The sequence below is a fragment of the Rhinolophus sinicus genome, chromosome 3, assembly GCF_057876585.1.
Source record: "Rhinolophus sinicus isolate RSI-liver-muscle chromosome 3, RSI-T2T, whole genome shotgun sequence".
NCBI classification, from domain to species: Eukaryota; Metazoa; Chordata; class Mammalia; order Chiroptera; family Rhinolophidae; genus Rhinolophus; species Rhinolophus sinicus.
The window spans coordinates 177,158,685-177,179,923 of record NC_142503.1 but is presented as its reverse complement, the minus strand read 5'-3'; the positions used below and the strand labels follow the sequence as shown (position 1 = coordinate 177,179,923).

General features: G+C 44.4%; 1 protein-coding gene across 2 annotated transcripts in view; it reads right to left on the bottom strand.

Annotated features, from left to right (window-relative positions):
* Window positions 1–11,718: 11,718 nt before the first annotated feature.
* PSEN1 (presenilin 1) overlaps window positions 11,719–21,239 on the bottom strand; it is a 62,758-nt gene continuing 53,237 nt past the window's right edge. For both annotated transcript variants that reach the window (XM_019733624.3, XM_019733626.3), the window contains exons 11-12: window positions 16,540–16,658; window positions 11,719–15,223 (exon numbers count right to left, since the gene is read on the bottom strand). In XM_019733624.3, the coding sequence (XP_019589183.1) occupies window positions 15,068–15,223; window positions 16,540–16,658 (275 nt within the window). In that variant the 3' untranslated portion in view covers window positions 11,719–15,067. The remainder of the gene's footprint in view (window positions 15,224–16,539; window positions 16,659–21,239) is intronic.

The window sequence follows — 21,239 nt, the reverse complement described above, 5'->3', positions numbered from 1 at the left end:
GCGCTGGCTGGCTTCCTCCCCGCCCCGCCCCCGCTGCTGACCGCCACCCCAATCCCGGTGGGAGGACATGCCCCCGTGGAGAGTCCTCCACGGCCACCTGCGATGCACAGGGCCTCTAGCCCCTTGGGTCTGAGCCAAGCGTTGGCTTGTCCCTCACTCTGCAGGCACCACGTGTTTCCTCTCTTGGGCTAGCACTAGTCATCTCTGCAGTCCCATTTCCTCTGTGCCCAAGTCTTCCAGTTCTGTGTCATTCCCACCTCCTCACTCACCTTACATACAACAACACATCTTTGTGTCTAGCCCCTGCTGGTCTTCCATGCTGAATTCTAGCCTTAGGCCACAGCTGAGTTTCTCCACACACGTTGCTGTTTCCCACGCCCCCCCCACCCCCCACCCCGCTGGCTTTTCCCACTGCCTAGAATACACTCTGGAGAACTCCCTCTACCATGCAAACTCCTACTCATCCCTCAAGACCCTGGTGACATCACCTTCTCTAGAAGTCTCCCTCACATCAGGGCAGGCAGAGTAGGTGCCCCCCTGCTCCCTCAGTCTCCCCCCCCTGTCTGCTGTAGTTCTGTGGTGCTTCACACTGTGGGAATCTGAGTCTCCCTGACTCAAGCTTTATTCCCTGAGGGTAAAGCTTGCACCCCCATTGCCTAGTTGGGATCAAGGCAGAGGCTCAATAAATATGATAAATTTCCTTTCCTTTCCTAGTTGTGCTTCTTTTTCCCAAACAAGGCATACCTTGCTTGCCATCTCTTTTTGGAACTGGAAATCACCCATCCCCAGAAAAATAGCACTGGCCCTGGGGCAGGTGGGAGGTGGGAGGTCCCTTTAACCCCATCCTCTTCTGCCTTCAGCTCCTTACCTACCCTGGCCATTGGTCATTTCTGCTTTTGCCTCCAATGGGGCAGAGAAAAGTCACTAGTGAGTTCAACCCCTCTTCAGACCCCTAAAGCCTGCAGGTCATCTCCCTGGGCCATTACTGATTGACGCTCAGATAAAATGCTCATTAAAACATAAGCATTTTAAATCTGGCCTATTTCTTACCTATGAATGGAGAGAGAAGCAGCAGCTGTGTAGCAGGGGCCCCTGGGGACTTGTGTGAATTCTTAGGCAAAGATAAAGCTTGGCAGAGAAAAGGGAGTGGAATTACCCAAAGCCTCTCTAGAAAAGGAAAATAGTTTCTTCCATTCAAAAAGCCCTACTCCCTGGCCCCATCAGCCAGGAATTTTCTGAGCTTGGTCAAAGGTCCCCTGTAAAGTGGGAGGAAGCTGCTTCTCCTACTGGGGGTGTGGGTGGGTGGTGAGGCACCTTTCTGATCCGTTCCTGTTTTTCCTCTATGATCACTTCTTCTTAGACACCCAGGTCCATGATTTAATTACTCTCCACCCAACTGCAAAGAAGACCCAGAGTCTGGGGAGGCAGAACCCTCACACAGTGTTAGGGGGCAGCCTTGGACCCACCAGCTGGGCTCCAGCAGTTCCTGGCTTGGGCAAGTACTTCTCCTCTTCAAACCTCACATCCTACTACTTCAGAGGGATGTTGTGAGCACATGCCCAGCACATAATTGTTCACCAGAAAATGGTGTGCACAACTGGTGTGCACACACACACACACAAAATTGTGGCTTAGGAAGAAAATGCCAGGAAAAGTGTAAGACTCACTGAGTCTTTCCCTCGGCACTGGCCCTGTGCCACTCACTGGCTGCAGGAGACTCCCTTCCACCTGGGGGCAGGGGTAGCCCAGGGGGACAGGAGTACAGCCTTGGGAGGCAGACAGACCTGGGCTGGGGATCTGCTCTGCCTCTCATTGTGTGTAAACTTGGGCAAGTTATGTCACCTCCTCAAGTCTCAGCTGGCTCACCTGAGCCTCACACAGAGGCTGGCGTAGTAGGGAAGTAAATGGCTTCTGTAAAGCTCCTACGAGGTGCTCAATAACAGTTAGTTCCCCCTGCCCCATGCTCCCTCCACCTACCCATATCCTGGATTCCCTACATTTTGATCAGCTTTGCAGATTGCAGATCCAGGGGCACAGCCAAGAAGTAAGTGGCCAGATCTCTTTGTGAGGTTGGGTTTGGATGGAAAGCTGGAGAGGAAGGGAAAGGACAAAACCCCAAGAACCTCCAGGCTCCTGGAGGAGGCCGTCCCTACACCAGCCTCTGTGTACTCGCAAACTAGTGCGGTGATACATTTGCCTCTTTTTCTTCCTCTAAATTGTGAACTTCGCAAGGGCAGGGATCTCTTTCATCATTGTACCCTGTACTAGATATTCGTGGGGGTCCTGAAGGTGCCCCTCAAGAAAGTATAATGTGGTAAGCACGGTTGATTGACAGCAGCAGCTGCCACACCTCAGGTCTGCACCGCATGCTGAAGGCTCTCCCAGCTCCTACTCCCTCCCATTTATCCTCCCCGGCTTTTTCCTCAATAGATCTCTGCATGTCTAACCTGACCTGACACATAGGGTTCTTGCAAACCACAGAAAAGGTCATTAACTGAAACAAAAAAGTTGCTTAGAGGAAGAACATCGGGAGCTTTTGGAATGGACAGGAAGCTGGAGAATCAGGCACAGAAATGGGCTGGAATCCCTGCCAATGTCATAGTTCATGACCCAGGAGTAGTTCTGGTTAGGACCTATCCTGTTGACACCAGACTACTGCCACCACCACTTTTAGGTAGCACTGACCTGTGCCACCCCCAGAGAAAGCCCTGCATGCTCCTTGTAGACTTCAACCCCAACAGGAGCATGTCAGGACCTGAGAAATGAGAGTTGGCTGCTGCCCCAGATGGGAAGGTCAGATGCTGGGCTACCCCAGAAAACAAGTGTCTGCTCTTCCTGCAGCACCTAGCACACAACATTTGTTGAGCTGAACTTAGACAATGCTGTTTCTCTCCTTCGTTTTTTGGGTGTTTCTGTTTGTTTGTTTGTTTTTTGGTGGTGGTTGTTCACTCACTTATTCGTTCCTTGCATATCTGAGTGCCTACTCTGTGCCAGAAGCTGGTGAGAGACCTGTCCAGTGGTGGTAAATGTTTGGTGACCAGCTCTCCGGAGGAGAAAAAGGGCTGCTTTGGAGCATTTATCAATTTCCATGGTGTAAGTACCCGATGGCTGTGTTCAAGCTACAAAGGTAATATCACTGGACACAGTTGGGAAGAGATGCACCATCAGCTCCCCCACGCCCTGGGCTCCGACACACAGACCATCCTGCTTTTGGGATGTTAGCACAGCATTGCATTCTAGTGTTGTGTGTTAATTTAGAATAAAACAAACCTTACAACCTGACTATTCAAATATTTCCACTATAAAAGACACAGAACCTATGCTACAGCCCACTAGGAATCCAAAAGGAAAAAGGAACACTTCACACTTAAGGATTTCTCCATTTATCACTCTACCTTCTCCCCACCTTCCAACACATAGACCGTGTTTCCCCAAAGTAAGACCTAGCCAGACCATCAGCTCGAATGCGTCTTTTGGAGCAAAAATTAATGTAAGACGCTGTATTATATGTTATATTATATTATATTATATTATATTATATTATATTATATTATATTATATTATATTATACCCGGTCTTATAGTAAAATAAGGCCGGGTCTTATATTAATTTTTGCTCCAAAAGATGCATTAGAGCTGATTGTCCGGCTAGGTCTTATTTTCGGGGAAATACGGTATGCGTTTCCCTTGATAGAGTCATTCAACATCAAGATGGAGGGGCGGGGGAGGAGAGTGTTAAAACATTCAATTTCAGTCTGCCCCTCAACTTGAGATGTAGTGCTTCCAGAACTCACACCAATCCTCTTTCCTCTCTCTTGCTGCCATAAATAAATCAGGACCTTGAAACATCAAGTACGACCATGGGAGTGGGAAGTACAATGCTCAGTATGTCTGGCAAGTGGCTAAGATAAGTCACGGGGCCTCTGGAGGGAGGTTTATTCTCAATGCTGGGACAGAAGTATAGCTCCCCAACCTTCCCGCAGGCACGAAGGCCATCCAGAGAGAAAGACACAGGTCCTGGGATGTCTCTCAGTGACACTGGGCCTGATACGTACCCACCCCATCTGCCCTACCTTCAATTCAGGCTCTGGGAAAGGGCACCAGGAGGAGGGTGAGGCCCTGTGAAGACACTTGGGCTGAGACAGGACACTGCTGTGGGGCAGGGGACCAGAGCCAGGAGAACAGCAACAAAAAAGGAGAGGAAGGGGCTTTCCAGACCTGTCCTGATTGGCCCCCACCCAGCAGCTCCAGCCTGAGATCTGATCCCCTTCCTTCCACATGAGAACACACACACACACACACATACATTGCAAGCATCTGGGCTACAGTCTTCTCTGGAGAAGCTGGTCACCTGAACTCCTGGAGACATTAAAGGAGCTGGTGTGAGGAGCCCACCCTCGCCCACCCACCACTCCCTGAGTGGGAGAGGGGCTTGGGACCTAAGCCACCACAGAAGTCCTTGTGGGTGTGGGGCCAGCCTGCAGAGCACAGACCTGAAGGGTCCATCTCAGCTCAGGGGAGCGCCCTGGCCTCCAGAGCAAACCTGGTGTCCTACAGCTGAGCAGTGGGGCTCCATTGCTTGTTGCCAAGAGGGTAAGTCTTCGTTCTTCTGCTGCGGACCCTGTGCGTCTGGCTCAGTGTCTCCTGCTGTTGCTGTTGTCCTGATGGGCTTCTGGGGAGGGTCCTGGATTGGGACCCCAGAGGCCAGCAGCCGGGGCTCTGTGAATCTTTCCCTCTTGGTCTCCCTCCACCACACTCCCAGGGCACATCTCATCTCCTCTGCTCTATTTGGATGATTCTCAGCCCGGAAACTGAGAGGTGTCTTTGCCTTGTGCCAAAGGCCTGGAAACATTACCCAGAAAGTCAGAGGACCAGCGCCTCACAATTCAGAAACAGACTTCCCAAAGCTCAACTTAAACGAGGGGGGAAATACTAACTTCATTTTTTGCAGTGCTTTTCTAACTTTAGTAATTTTCGGACGTGTTATCCTGGATCCCTGTATTTAGAGTGTAATGCCACCTGATATACAGACATAAAACTAGGTCGAAGCTCTTTATTTTCACAGCTTTTATATAACTACAATCCTATTACATATATCTAGGTCCCAATCCTTTATCAGAAACTCTTAGGGCCAAATGTGCTCCAGAATGGAGACTTCTTCAGATTTTAGAAGTTACTAACTTGTATATGATATACCACCCCCAGCAGCGTCCGGAAGTCCTCTTTGATCAACACAAACCCACCAAAAAGCACAACAAAAAACCACACACACACTCAGCTCTGCAGAAAAACATAAATATTCACCTAAACAGGATACGTCGAAGCTCTCAACAGCCTCACAGAGTTCAGGCAGGCCACGTCTCCCAAACTTATGAGAAACCTTTCAATTTTCAGAACTTTGAATTTCTAAGTTGCAAATAAGGGACTGCAGACCTGCACAAATTTGGCACAACAGAACCGCAGAGCAGATCGGAGTCTCGTTAGCAACATTAACACAACGCACAGATGACAGCGGCCTGCTGAATTCCATCATGGTGGGGGCCGTGCATGCGGGCCTGAGTGTGGGAGGCAGTGGGCGTGGGGGAGGGGGGCGTCTGGAGCCTGCGCTGTTGGCCAGTCTGGGTTGGTCTGGCCGGGACATCTCTGGCAAGTTAACCTTCATGCATGGCGGTTTCTTCATTTTCAAAAGATGACAATTGATGAATGTAAATAAAAATAAGCACTGAAAGTGAAAATTTCCAAGACACAACAGTCCCAGGGGCTGAGAACAAAGGAGGGCAGCAGAGAGATGGAGGGTGCACATACACATGGCCCATGGAGGAGCCTCCAGCACAGGCCCCACTCAGCACAGACCCTGAAGTCCAGCTGGGACGTGGCTGGACTGGTCGGCTAGTGTGGGGAGGAATGCTTCCAGTCTGGGATAAGTCCTCTTGGGGAGACAGAACGACACCAAGTAGACAAGGCACAGCTTCTGGGAACATCAGCTTTAAGACTGGGAGTGTGTGTATGCCGGGAGGAGGTTAAATATTTTTGGGTGATGGTTTGTGACGCTGTTGTGGCTATTTTTATATTAAAACAAACATACAACAACATGGATGAACCTAGAGAGCATTATGCTAAGTGAAATAAGCCAGATAGAAAAAGACAAATAATATGTGATTCCACTTATACAAAATAACTAGAGTAGTCAAATTCATAGACATAGAAAGTAGGACGCTTGGTTGCCAGGGGCTCAGGGAGGGAAGAATGGGGAGCTAGTGTTTAAATGGCACAGACTTTCGGTTTTGCGGGATGAAGAAGCCTGGGGATGGACGGTGGCGATGGTCACACAACATCATGCATGCACTTAATACCACTGAACTATACACTTAAAAAGATTAAGACGGTAAATTTTATGTGTATTTTACCAGAATAAAACAACAAAATATCTTACGAAATAGAAACTTTTTTACCCTGTGGCCGCCACTTTGGGCTGCCTAGTCGCTCAGCGTCCTCTCATGCTGGGGCAGCTTTAGTGAGAAAATTTGAGAAACATTGTCAGACTGCATTTTAGTAAGGAGAAAACAGAGGCCCAGAGCGCTGATCCAGTTTGACAGAAACAGGTCTCCCGCACCCCTAAGAAACATGGGCTCTGGCTTCAGACCTCCCTGGGCTGGGGCAGCCTCTCCCACTTTCTTGCTGTGTGAGTCTGGGGCTGTTTCTCATCTTCTCAAAGCTCCCATTTTCTCACCTGTAACATGAGGATAACAGGCCCCTACTCCAAGGTTGGATGAGGGTGACCCGAGACAATGCTTGTGAGGGACTTAGCATGGTGTCTGGGGCATATTCGTCGTACGTGCTTGATGGACAGTGGTTTTACGGAGCAAGTACGTTCCACTGGAGTTTTTCTTGGTTAAATTAGTATTAAGAACTGCACTATCCTCTATTCCTCCCACAGTTAGCATGGTGACACTGAACCAGGACAAAGCCAGACATTTCTCAAGGTGTCACGAATGTGTCCTGGGGAGGAATCCTGTTTGGATTCAACCCTGACCACCTGTTTATAAACACTAGTCTCAAGCAGATAAGGCCACTGACTGCAGGCTCCAGTCTCCAGCACAGGCTTGTAAACTGGTTAATGTTTGTTCTTACTTAAAACATGTTCCCACACACGTGCCCTGTTTACATCTTCCTGCGTGCAAATCCCCTCCTGTGGACCCCTAATCCACGGTTACTTCATTTATTCAACAAACACTGATTGAGCAACTCCCAGGAGCCCGGGGATGGGATGGTGAATACACGTACCCAGCTCCCCCTACCACCCTGGCAGCTGGTCCCCACACCTGAGAGAGGTGCACACCCCACAGTCTGTGAATTTTCCCACGTTGGCTCCCATCATCTGGTTCACAGGACATGTTTCTCTGCCAGTTTCCCCGTGCAGGGAGCCAGTCTGCAGACAAAGGCTGGCTTGCTCTGAGAATGACAAGCAGAATGTGGGGAAGGGGAAGAGCCACAGGAACGTCAAACCTCACGGAAATGAAAGGAAGGAGCAGGGCCTGGGGGGGCTCTCCCCAGCCAGAGACAGAATCCTGGGGCAACACAGTGTGGGAGGAAGGGGGCTGGGCAGTGAGAAACCTGCACTGGGATGGGGCAGAGAGGGGGTGAGTCAGGGAGGGGCTGCAGGAAACAGCTGGGTTGGCCGAGTTCCCGGTTGGGAGATGGGGCCAGACTTGTCTCCAGCCCCACGGGTAGGGGCCTGCGGAGGGGGGCGCCTGGCCTCACCCTCCTCCCCACCCACCCTGCCTGCTGGAAGGCTGGAGAGCTGCCACTGAAAGGCGGCAGGCAGAACCTTCCAAACAGCCAGAGGCCAGTGGGGAGGGAGCCCAGAGCACTGCTACACGTCAGCCTGGCTAGGCACAGTGGCTGGTGGAGGTCCCCAGGCCAGGTCCCCAGTGAGCTTCTCCTGGGACAGGACCAGGACTCTCTGGGTCAGCTCACCCGCCTCCCCTCACAAAAATGTTTACCAGTGCATTTGACTTGAAAATGAAAATCAATTCATGCAACAATTATCAAATCCTTGGAGTGTCTTGGTGAATCATATCTTTTAATGACAAAGGTTGTGTAATCACTTGTAACAAGTGAATTTATCTAGAGCACAAGAGGGGGAAGGGGGATTTCCTTGCCCATTAGAAAAAGTCTCTCCCAAAGGATGATTTGCTGCACGTGGACGGGGGCAGAGGGCACTGGTCCCTGTCTCTCCCTAGAGCAAGCAGCTCTGGGGTCATGGGCCTATGACACAAAATGGGTGCCCTGGCTTTCAGCAGTATCCTCCATCACCAGAGAGTCAAACAGGCCATGCCGCCAATAGCACATTACCCACCAGGCAGGCTGGCTTCACTGTGGGGATCTAACAAAAGTTAAGGCCCTTAACAAACAGCCATGGAACTCACTGCTGAATGCCCACTGCAGCACCCTGAGAGCCAGAGTAGCCATATTACAAAATGTGAAGTCTGGCCCACTCTCCCAGCCGTCCCCTAGAGCACGGACACCCTCATGGTGTCCTCAGACTGTGCCCTGTAGGCCCGTGCAGGTTACCAGGGACAGAAAAGCCCTTCCCCTTCCCCTGGGATGTTACAATCCCCCAGCCCGATGACGTTTTCAAACTGGTTGAGTTTCTGCCTGGGTTATTCCAGAGCAGACCCCTAAACGGGTTGGGAAAGAGGTGAGGACGCTGCTTAGGAGTCTGAAACAAGGCTTCCCAGTCAGATCTCCACGATGCCAATGGCAGGATGGCAGAGGTCATTGTCAACATTTCAGACAATCTGAAGAAATCATACATTCCCACCTATCTGGCTCATGCATGTTAAAACGCAGTCATCTCACTAAGCAATTAAGTTTCATGTTGTTCCCCGCATCGTCTCCACTTTAAAATCATCTTTGTATGTACACCTTTGAGTGCAGTGGTTCCTGACTAGGGCTACTACCCAAGAGAACTAATCAGTCACAATTTTACCTGCAGTCAACGTTGCTGTGGCTAAAAGGGTCACAAAATCCTTCTCTCTTTTGCACGAGGGCTTGACCCTGGGTGACCACATCATTAAAGCAATCTTAGAGGTGGTGGTGGGGAGACAGAGGCATGGAGAGTATGTCGCCTCTTCTCCTAAGAATTAGGTCTCCAACAGACCTGGTGTCAGGCTCTTCCGTGTCTCCCTCAGAGGGCAAGGCATAGCAGGCCTAGAAGTGCTGGCCCGGGTAAGAGAATCGATCTTTGTCAAGTGTGAGAGGTTCTTATGTTGAAAGGCCCGCGTTAGGTTATCCTCCGCCACGGTTTCTACAAGTCACGTAATGAAGGAGGTATATTCTATGTCAATATGGAAACAGATTCGGTTTGCTAAGTGGGTTTTCCTCTGGATAAATCGTCACCTTAACTCAAAAACCAATTATCTTTGGGTGTCTCCCAAATACTTCTTCCTTCCTGATTTTGTTTTTAAATGAATGTTCTTTGCCTTCTTGCCAATTCAGATTATTCTCTTCTTCCCAAATTTGGCTTAAACTTTGTTTCTGGAGAAAACTCTGATCTTAAACCCTGTCTTTTGTGGCTCCCTCCTTTACTGTGTATCCCCACTCAAATTCAATGTAGTGAGCCAACACTCAACTTCCTTATACTCAAGTATGCTGTCATTTCACTTTTAACCAGATCCTAAGCCACTGGTGGGCGGGTCTCTTTCTTTCTCTCTCTCCCCACACACAGCACACATAAGCAAGCGGCCCCTGAGAGAATGGCCGGGTTACAGAAAACTGTGGTACTTACCTAGTGATGCAGAAAATCTGGCCTCATTTCTCTTGCTTCTTAACCCTGCTCCAGGAAATTCTTCTCTCTCAAAGGCACCACTCTCAGGGCCCCTAAAAATCAGACACCTCTCCCAGCCGATGAGGACAAACCATGATGCTTCTGTGGCAGACTCGAGCGACACTCGAGATTCGTAAACGCAAATGATGCCGTGATTCCCAAAGGAGGGAACGGCCACCTCCCCTGCTTCTTGATGCCCTTAGCCAGTGTAGCCAGGAATGCATCCATCTCTTATATACTCCTTTGGAAGACAATGGTCAACTACGGTTTTTCTGCCACAAACTTATTTCTGATCAATAATTCCAAACATTGTGCCTGCTATTCACTGTTTAGAAACAAAAGGTTGTGTAGAGTTTGGGAATAGAGTGATTAGATAATCTATGCTCTACCAGGTCAATAAAAGTAATGTTGCTTTTTACCACTGATGTGCTCTACGTAATAATTTTTAAAAGATCATCATCCTCTTGCACATGAAATATCTGCATTGTACTACAACAAAATGTCCTGTAAGTTCTTGTTTTGACAGTTCATACATTAACTTGAGTTAAATATTTTCTAGAAAATTTTTTTCAGAAACTAAGTATTACTAATAGTCGTTTTGAGACATCTCATAAATAGTTCAATATTATACTCTTCAGATGTATGGCCTGCTATTATCCATACCACTTTATTCTGCACTAGGGATAGAAAACAATGCATTTGTGTTCGTAAACTGTTTCCTGATCATTGCTGAACACTTCTCTCAGTTACACATTATACTCCTTTCATGTAAGAAAATCAGCACAGCTGGGTTCATGCGTGCTTTATTCATTTGCTGAATACAGGAAATCTGCAGTCATCTGTCAAAATAACATCTTACCAAAAATTTGAAAGGTATTTAGAAAAGATGTATTCACAGTCTGTCTGAAACATGTACAAAGCAGTGTCTTCAGAAGCAAAAGCCAGACAATAAACACGTGAGCGTAAATGATCCGGCTGAACCCACATCCCAGCCCCACCAATCACGCAGGAAACAAGACAATCTTATACAGTAGTACCCCGGTTTTCAAATGTCTCTGTAGATGAACATTTTGGTTTATGAATGCCGTAAACCGGAAGTAAATGCTTCAGTTTTTGAACACGATTCAGCAGTCGAATATGTCACAGCTTCCCGAGTGCAAGATCCTGAGGTCTAGCTGTTGGCTGTTTTCGAATGTTTTCAGTGCTCGTGGATTACGTTCAAAAACCGAGGTACCACTGTACTCGCTATTCCAGTTGAGTTTGAAACTGCCCTGTTGCAGCAATTATTGATTTTAAAAGGAAAATTGCTTTCTAGGAAATCTTTCCTGCTATACAGACCAGACTGAAGTGCTAACATTCCAGGGCCCAGGGAAGACCCGACTACTTCCTCAGGGCAATGCTGCAGCTGCCCGAGGCCCTGGGAAACGGCTTTGACATTCAAGAGAAGAATTCATTTCAATTCCGGGCTCACTTTCCACACAAACCTCTGAGGCGTCTTCTCCCTGAGGGGAGGACTGTTCAGAGGGTGCTGTCCAGGTGACCTGGGACCTGAGTATGAGGACAGCCTTGTCCGTATACTCTGCTCGGCAATTTCAACGAGCGTTGTGAAGGGCTGAAACCATGTTTTTAATCTCCTGTGTTTGGGGAATTGAAAAAGAGGTGAGAAGATCACCAAGATCACTTCTGGACTCAAACTTATGATAGTGACATTGTTTCACCCCAGGGCAAAACGAAATGTCCATATTTCAAGTCTCTTCCCCAACTTGGCATGCAGGATACCCTTGGCGGTGGGGAGAATGGCAAGTCGGCTGTTCTGTATAGTTTACCCAAAAGCAAATTTAGAGAAAAAGGAGTATTTTACTGAAAGGATGGGTTTCTGGAAGAATGAAGTCAGTTTGTAAACATCAATTTTAATAACAGTAACTGGAAGGCGTAATTGACAAGTACCCAATATTTTAGAGAACTTAAAAATGGCATATACAGAAAACAAGAGACTCTAGCAGGATTCTGAGGACAGATCTTATTCATCTTTGCATCTTTAGACTCCAGCACCACAGAAGACACTGAATAAATCCTTTCATAGTGGTTTCTGAACTTTTTCTTCCAGGGCTAGAGCGTCAATGGGGAAAGATGCAAGGCTGGGCACTGGGTGGGGGTCAGGATCAGAAGCTTCTTTGAGACACCTGACCCTGGAGGATCTTATGTGGTAGCTTAACTTCTGTCTCACATTCTACAAATTATAATCAAGACTATATGTATATATATAAGGTATTTAGAGGCCAAGTAAAGGACAAGTACTAAACATATTATTTGTTCAAACATCCATTATGGAAGAAGGGTTTTTAAAACCAATGGACTTTTAACACATGAGGATTGAGGAGTTTAAGAATGAAAACACCACCTCTCCTCTTTAGTTGTTGCTTCTGTAGTGAAATCAATAATTTGCTCACTTACGAATGTTTCAAGTTACTTAGAAAGCTATTTTTTCTGATCAAGAAATGTAGTCATTTATAGTGCGAGGTGCGATCGATCCTAAGACTACATACTAACCTAGTAAAAATCAAAATCAAAAACAGGAAAGTGAGCTTTTCTTCTTTGAAAACACTACAAATCTTCCAAATATGGTTGGTATTTCCACAGGCGTTTGCAGCAACTTTCTGCATATAAACTCTTTATTCTGTATGCCAGTCAGACCCAGACGTCACTGGTCACTTTCTCCTAGTGTTTTTCCTTGTTTTAATTGAGCAGATTGGCTTGGCTGCTCATGCTTTACTGTTTGTGTTGCCTGGTTCCACAGCCACCCCCGTGCCTGTGTGAAATCAACAGTGGGCATCCTCAGTGGAATTGCTACTATTTTCTCTGGTGACAGTGATTTTTCATGGTGGAAGACTATCTTGATACTTCAGAGGCAACTGAATGGATTCTAAGATTTGAAGAAAAACCTCTGCATCTGAGATTGGTGATTTAAATAAGACGTGTTCTCTATGCTGAGATATGGTTCCATCTTGTAGAAAGTGACAGATTTATCATAATCTTTCTACGTGGGACAATAATTCATAGGGCAGATATAAACACAAACACACACGCACACACACCATATCCTCTTCTGAGATGAGCCTTTCATGAAAGATACCGCATGTCTGGTACCCTAACACAAACTACTCTAGATCAGGGCTCCCTCGAGACTGCTTCAAATCATAAATTGGTGTTCCGGTGGCTTTGCTATAGCTGTTGAATCACATGTCTTCCTAGAAGATAATACTTACATTGCCACATATTCAGGAGAAAAAGAGAGAATTTTGGAAAAAAGGGGATAAACAACAAAAAAGAGATGAAAGAAACTACTGCTCTAAATCCCACTCTTTCTTTGCACAGCTCTTACTTTTCCTGCTGTTCTCAACTGCCTAATATGAGCCAATTTTTACTCACACACAGGTTAGTACCAGCACAATACTCCTGCGGTTAGTTTCTGAGAAATATTCCATGACAGAAAACAAATATTCTAAATTCCAGGGAGAACCCCAAACCAGATCACAGGATAGGCTGAGAGAAAGCAGGAGGAGGAAGAAAGCTGGTCTCTGTTTAGCCACAGGGGGAAACTAAGTTCCTCACCAATCCTTACAGTCAGATCACCATGGCTGAGGGCTGTGTGTGGGCAAAGAAGGGTTGTGCCCTGGTAAAGCTTCATGGAGGGGTTGTGTGCCCACAGCTGCTGGCTCTGTTTTGTGCACTGTCCAGCTGAGCTGCACAGGGCCTGAACGCCACTGCCCAATTTCACACAAAGTTACACTGAAATAAAAGGTAGCGCAGACGGGAAACCACAAAACACCCACTGAGAGGTTTTTGAGGGACAACTTGGATCCCCTCCTGAACATGTGCCCATGGGACATTAGCTCATTTTGTCCCACGGGCTGCTGGGGATCCCTCTTTCTTCTCTCGGTAGCTGGTTCTCCCCCTGACCCTAGGTTTTCCCACAGCTCACCACGTGACGTCATGGCTTTCTCCAAATTATGCTTTGTACTAATACTACTGATCCATAAACTTCATAAACCACCAGCTTTGGCTACTGGCTCGAATTCTGACCTACTATCGGACAACAGGCTGTAGTTAAAAATGAAAAACCAGGACAGAAAGTGCTTCACCAGCCATTTTACTCTTCTTTAATGCTACTGTCTTTGGGCGCACACAGTATTTGCTGTTGAAGAAAGGACAGCGAGGCTGATAGTACTGATTCATAACACATTCTTTGCACCACACAAGGTACAATCCTAAAGAACCGTATCATCTGCTATCACAGCTGAGCTGTCTTATTTGCTGTGTAAAAGAACAGTTTATGAGGGGAGTGAAGGGACAGATGGAGAACAAAGGAGGTATCGGGGACAAGTGAACCTACAAGAACGTCTAAAAATGAGGAAGTTGGTGGTAAATCCAGAATTTACCTAACGGTGATAGGGAATCATTGAGTTATAGCTCTGTTATTTCCAGAAATTACTGAATTTGGAAACTGAGGTCATGCCTTTTAAGATAAAGCAACCTCAGATAAATTCAGACTGGCCTTGGGCAGAAATGGCAACCATAGATGGTAATAAGTTTCAGTGCTTGAGAACGAAAAGTGTCAAAATCAACTTCTATACATCTGACTTGACTCAAGGTGAAAAAAAAGTCTTACTGAAAAATGGTTAAGTCTGCAGCACAAAAGTCTGAAAGTGAAAGTTTGAGCCCCTTTCCACCTTTCCATTTTGCTGCTGGTGCCTGCTGTTCAGTACCTCCTGAAAAGGTTTAGAATTCAGTACAGACTTATTAGGTTGATTTTCAACATGTTGCTTAAGAAGATGAGTCCTGTTTGGTTTCCATCACTTCATTTAACCGCTTGGTAATGGTAGTCCTGAGAGTCTGCAGTGTTGATGAAATCCGCCTGTGACCAAGGGTCAGAAAGCTGGTGGGAGCACAGCAACTTCTTGACCCATCACTTGTCCTTGACCTTGTCCCTCAAATCTGGCTGTTTTGAACTGAGGGACTCAGTCCACCACGATGATACATGTTCAGAACCATTTTCTGTAGACACCTCCTTCCAATGCCCAACAGTGCAGATGGTCAGGAAGACTTGGAAGGAAGCCGCAAAAAGTCCATTCAGGAATCTTGACTTTGTTAGAAGTGGACACAGGAAAACACCTTTGTCCTTCCCAGATTTTATTACAGTCAAAGGAGAAAAATCCATGGGATTCTAATTGCAAATATGCTAGATATAAAATTGATGGAATGCTAACTGGTCCATAAAGGGCTGCACAAGATAATCTGTGGCAAAGTAGAAGACAAGCCCAAAGGTGATAGAGATCGGAAGAGCCGGCAATGCTTTCTTGAAAATGGCGAGGAGTAATAACGTAAGGCACAAACCCTGTGGGGGGGAAGGGGGGGAAGACTCAAACTCAGACATAATTATGAAAGTATCTCATGTAAAACAACTCAACCACAAATCTTGGTTTTCATTTATTTAACTGACTACTATTCTTTCCGGTTAAATTTTAGAACAAATGTTTCCATGAAACTTAGAAACAACTTTTATTTTCCTTTGCAACACAGAGTTCATTCTGCACACATTTGTGATTCTTCATCCCCTAATTCTAGGTAAGGAACAGCAACTGAAAATAAGTAAAACTATTTTTGAAAAAAAATTAAATAATACAGAGACTTCTATCGAAAATACTGAGTTGGCTACTGTGAGTTTAGTTGGGCTGGCTAAATTCCCAGAGGTGAAGAGCATTCTTTATGCTTGTGGAGGCAAAGATGCTCATAGAACACACCAATAAAAGTTTGTTTGTGAAAGAATATTGCTGCTTTCTTGGAAACACAGAGCAGCCATATAATACAGTCCATTTTTTACTCTAGTTACTGAGACACTAACTATAAATTCTGGAGGCTGAGTATCATTTCAGGTTTACACACTGTAAGTAGTTTTCTTCTTAAAACGATACAACACACCCAGAAAACTAACCGCCAAAGAGAAATAAAATACATGAAAATTCTAACTGGTTATATTATCATGATAAATCACAAACGTAATCACAAAATAAATGCAATGCAAAAGCTCTCATCTAACTCCACTTGCATATATCAAAGATATCCCATCTTTAGTAAAAAAAAAAAAAAAAAAAAAGCGGTAAGAACTATTTTCTGAGTTATTTACTTAAATCAATTTTGAAAGCTTCAGGGTTCACGGCACTGTAAGATCTACATGAGATCACACATGATGTTAATTTGTGTCACCTCCTACTTGCTGCCCACAGGAACCCTGTACGCTGTAGTCTGTGGCATTAACTGCAAAACCATCACCAAACTCAGGGACCTAAGTAAGGAGCTACTTACTCCTTTAAGACAGTTAATTTCCTACATATCTGTGCTGCTTAAAGCAGTGGTTCCTAATCAGAAGCCCTTTCAGAATTACCTGGGGAACTTTAAAAACAAGATCTAGAATTGAAACCAATTAAATCTCTCAGGGTGGGAATGCAGTGTTAAAAGCTTCCAGGTGATTTTAATGTGTGGCTAGGTGGAGAACTACTCAGGTGAAGTCCAACAATTTGTTTTTCAAAAGCTCCCAGGTGATTGGGACACTCAGCCCAGATGGAGTTAAAATGGGACTGCTTTAAAGGGACAGCATGATCAGAGTTTTGAGATGAGGAGTTCTGACATGTTTTTATTAGTGTGTATACTTACAATTAGTATGGCTACAAAACAGGCTATGGTTGTGTTCCAGTCTCCACTGGCTGTCGCAGAAGCTTTACCGACCAGAACACTGTAGAAAATGAAATCTCCTAATCCAAGTTTTACTCCCCCTAAAAAGGAAAGATTACAAACATTAAAAAAAAAAGTTTGTCACGCTTTGCTATGATTTCACAAGTCAAAAATGCTCTACTCCACCCTGCACTGAATGAGAAGTCAGCAAATGATCTCATACAAAATTAGGCCGCAGCTAGGTTTCCCCTTTTCTTTTTTGGTGTTTTACAATAGGAGTTTCTGACTCTGCGTGGCTGTCTCTGTGGTCTTAACCATAGATGCTGCTGTTATATATCAAAAATAGTAGCAATAAATTATAATTGTCATCTATTGAATGCCTAGTTTATACCTGGCACTTGTTCTAATAAATCCTCACAAGAACCCCTATGAGAGAGATATATCATCCCTTTTTTAAAACACAGCTTTGTTGAGGTACAATTTATTTCAGAAAATTCACCTATTTGTGTAAGTGTATAACTCAACTTACACAAATTGATTGTAAAAAATTTCGAGTTGTACAACCATCATCACAATCCCCCACATTTCTATCACCCCAATAAGATAACTTGTGCCTGTTTTGTTAATCCCCCTCCCACCCCAGGCCTTAAGCAACCACTGATATGCTTTCTCTATATATAAATTTGCCTTTTATAGACATTTTATAGAAATGGACTAATAGGATATGAAGTCTTTTGTGACTGGCTTCTTTCATGTAACAATTTTTAGGTTTATCCATGATATTGCATGTGTCTGTAGTTTGTTCCTTTTTACAGATGAATAGTTTTCCACTTAGAGATATACTATGGTTTACGCATTTACCAGTTGATGGACATTTGGATTGTTTCGGTTTGGGGCTATTACGAATAATGCTGCCATGAACATTATTGTACATCCATATCTTTGTGTGGACAGATTGTTTTCATTTCCTTTGGGTAGATCCCTAGGAGTGGAATTGCTGGATTCTACGGTAAGTTTATGTTTAAGAAACTGCCAAATTTTTTTTCATACTGGCTGTACCAGTTTAAATTCCCACCAGCAATGCATGAGGGTTCCAGTTTCTTGACATGCTCACCAACACTTGGTATTGCCAGTTTTTTAATTATAGCTATTCCGATTAATGATGTTGAGTATCTTTTCTTGTGTTTATTAACCCTTTTGTTTCTTTTTTGGTGAAATGTCTATTCAAAGCATTTCCCTATTTTTTATTGGGTTATCTTCCTATAATCAATGCATTGTAAGCAGTCTTTATATATTCTAAATACAAGTTCTTTGATAGGACTTACAATATGGTTTGCAAATATTTTTTCTCTCAGTCTGTGACTTCTTGTCCTTTGTTTTTTAAAAAAATTTTAATTGTGGAAGAAGACAGTTCAGTGGCATTATGTACATTCATACTGTTGTGCCACCATCTATCCACAGGACTCTTTTCATGTTGCAAAACTGAAACTCTATACCCATTAAACAATAACTTCTTCTTCTCTCCCTCCATCACCCAGCACCCATCATTCTACTTCTGAGTTTGACTACTCTACCTAAGTGGAATCATACAGTATTTGTCTTTTTGTGACTGGCTTATTTCACTTAGCATAATGTCAAGGCTCATTCATGTTACAGCATGTGTCAGAATTTCCTTCCTTTTTTAGGCTGAGTAATATTTTATTGCATGTATATACTACATTTTGTTTATACACTCATTTGACATTTAGGTTGCTTCCACCTCACGTCTATTGTGAATAATGTTATGAACGTGGGTGTGCAAATATCTCTTCTCTTAATGCTATCTTTTGAAGTATAAAAGTTTTTAATTTTGACAAAGTCCAATCCATCCATTATTTCTTCTATGTATCAGTGCTGTACTGAAGAACTCTTTGCTCAACTCAAGGTCATGAAGTTTTCTCCTAGAAGTTTTATAGTTTTACAACTTATATATATTTCAGTTTATGATCCATTTTGAGTTAATTCTTGATTGTGTGCATGACGGAATGGGTGAGGCAGGGGTTTCCGTTCATTCTTTTGCATATGGATATCCAATTGTCCCAGTACCATTTGTTGAAAAGATTATATCCTTTCCTCACTGAATTATTTTAGCACCTTTGTAACAGAATCACTGACCATAAATGTGAGGGTTTAACTGTGGACTCTCAATTCTGTTCCACTGATTTCTATGCCTGTCCTTGTACCTCTCCTGATCACAATGGATTTAGGGTAAGTTTTGAAATGAGATAATGTTAAATCCACCAACTTTTTTCTCCTCTTTCAAAATTTCTTTGGGTATTGTAGAAATTGACAAGCACATCCTAAAAATTATATGGAAATGCAAAGGCCCTAGGTTTTCTGCTGTCTAACAATTTTAACCTGGTAAGTTCTTCTCAAAAAGATAAACAATGAAGCAAACATTATAGATAGGCTTTGACTTAGGGTCCAATATTACTCTGTACATATTATAATTGGCTTTCATCTTTCTGGTTGTTAAATAACTATTTCCTACTGAATTTGATCCTGGTCTTAAAGTTTTGTTGCCTGGGTTACAGAAATCTTTTCCATAAGATAGGGGCTGAATGGGCCTGAGAAGTACAGTTTATTCTACACATGGGTGAGAAAAAGGCAGAGTGCTGGTTAATAAGATCTTACTGAGAAACCACTGTTCGTCTTAAATCATGGAAGCCAGAGCAAAGTCTTCCTCAGTGGAAAAGATAAACATACGTACGACCTGTGAAATCTGATGCTATGAAGTACAGGGCTTGCTAACCTTCCCAGACTGATGAATGCACTCACCAGTGGCAGGGCTGTGGAAGAGTCTACCTCTCCATTTAAGTACTTATGTGATCCAGAGCAAGGTCATTAAATTCTTTAATCCTCAAATTCCTCAGCTCTAAGATGGGGATTACTGACCTATCTCATAGTGTTGTTATCAGAATTAAAAAGAATAAGGAAAAGCTCATGGCACATACACAGGATAAACAAATGATAGCCTCAGAAAGACTTCTGATTCCAAACGTTAAATGTTATAAGAAACTAACTAAAAGAAACTAAGTTCTTCAAGAGGAAACAATGCTACAGAAATGAATTTTTGAAAATAATCCAGGAGAAAAATTTTGCATTTATCTGATAAGGAACACAAGTTATCTAGAATGTATAAAGAACGATTACAACTCAATAATTTAAAAAGACAAAAAATGGGCAAAGGGCCGGCCCGGTGGCTCAGGCGGTTAGAGCTCCGTGCTCCTAACTCCGAAGGCTGCCGGTTCGATTCCCACATGGGCCATTGGGCTCTCAACCACAAGGTTGCCAGTTCAATTCCTCGACTCCCGCAAGGGATGGTGGACAGCGCCCCCTGCAACTAAAATTGAACATGGCACCTTGAGCTGAGCTGCCTCCCAGATGGCTGTTGGTTGGAGCACATCCTCTCAACCACAAGGTTGCCGGTTTGACTCCCGCAAGGGATGGTGAGCTGTGCCCCCTGCAACTGGCAACAGCAACTGGACCTGGAGCTGAACTGCGCCCTCCACAACTAAGATTGAAAGGACAACAACTTGACTTGGAAAAAAGTCCTGGAAGTACACTGTTCCCCAATAAAGTCCTGTTCCCCCTTCTCCAATAAAATCTTTAAAAAAAAAAATGGGCAAAGGATTTGAATAGACAGTTCTCCAAAGAAAACATATAAATGGCCAATAAGCACACAAAAAGATATTCAACATCATTAGTTAGCCATTAGGGAAATGCAAATCAAAACCACAACGAGATATACCACTTTGTAGCCACCAGAATGATAAAGACGGATAATAACAAGTGTTGAGGACGAGGAAAAATTCAAACATTCATACATTGGTGTGGGAAGGTAATATAGTTGCTTTGCAAAATAGTCCGGCAGTTCTTCAAAAGATTAAACATAGGGGCGGCTGGATGGCTCAGTTGGTTAGAGCACGAGCTCTTAACAACATGGTTGCCAGTTCGATTCCCACATGAGACAGTGAGCTGCACCCTCCACAACTAGATTGAAGACAACGAGCTGAGGCTGAGCTTCTGGAGGGGTGGCCGGATGGCTCAGTTGGTTAGAGTGTGAGCTCTCAACAACAAGGTTGCCGGTTTGATTCCCACATGGGATGGTGGGCTGCGCCCCCTGCAACTAAGATTGAAAACAGTAACTGGACTTAGAGCTGAGCTGCGCCCTCCACAACTAGATTGAAGGACAATGACTTGGAGCTGATGGGCCCTGGAGAAACACACGGTTCCCCAATATGGTCCAATAAAAATTAAAAAAAAAAAAAAAACAAGTCCCTTGCCATTATTCTTAAAAGAACACAAAACGAAAAAAAGGTTAAACATAAAGTTACCATATGACCCAGCAATGTCATTTGTAGGTAAGTACCCAAGGAGAAAGAACCTATGTCTGCACAAAGAAGTGTATATGAATGTTCATAGCAACATTATGTCAAAATGGGAACTCAAGATGTCCATTAAATGATGAATGGATGAATGGGTAAGTATGGCATATTCATACAATGCAATGTTATCTGGCTATAAAAAGAAATGAAGTACTGATACACACTATAACATAAATGAACCTTGAAAAAATTATGGTAAGTGAAAGAAACCAGTACAAAGGACCACATTGTATGATTCAATTTTTATTCAACATC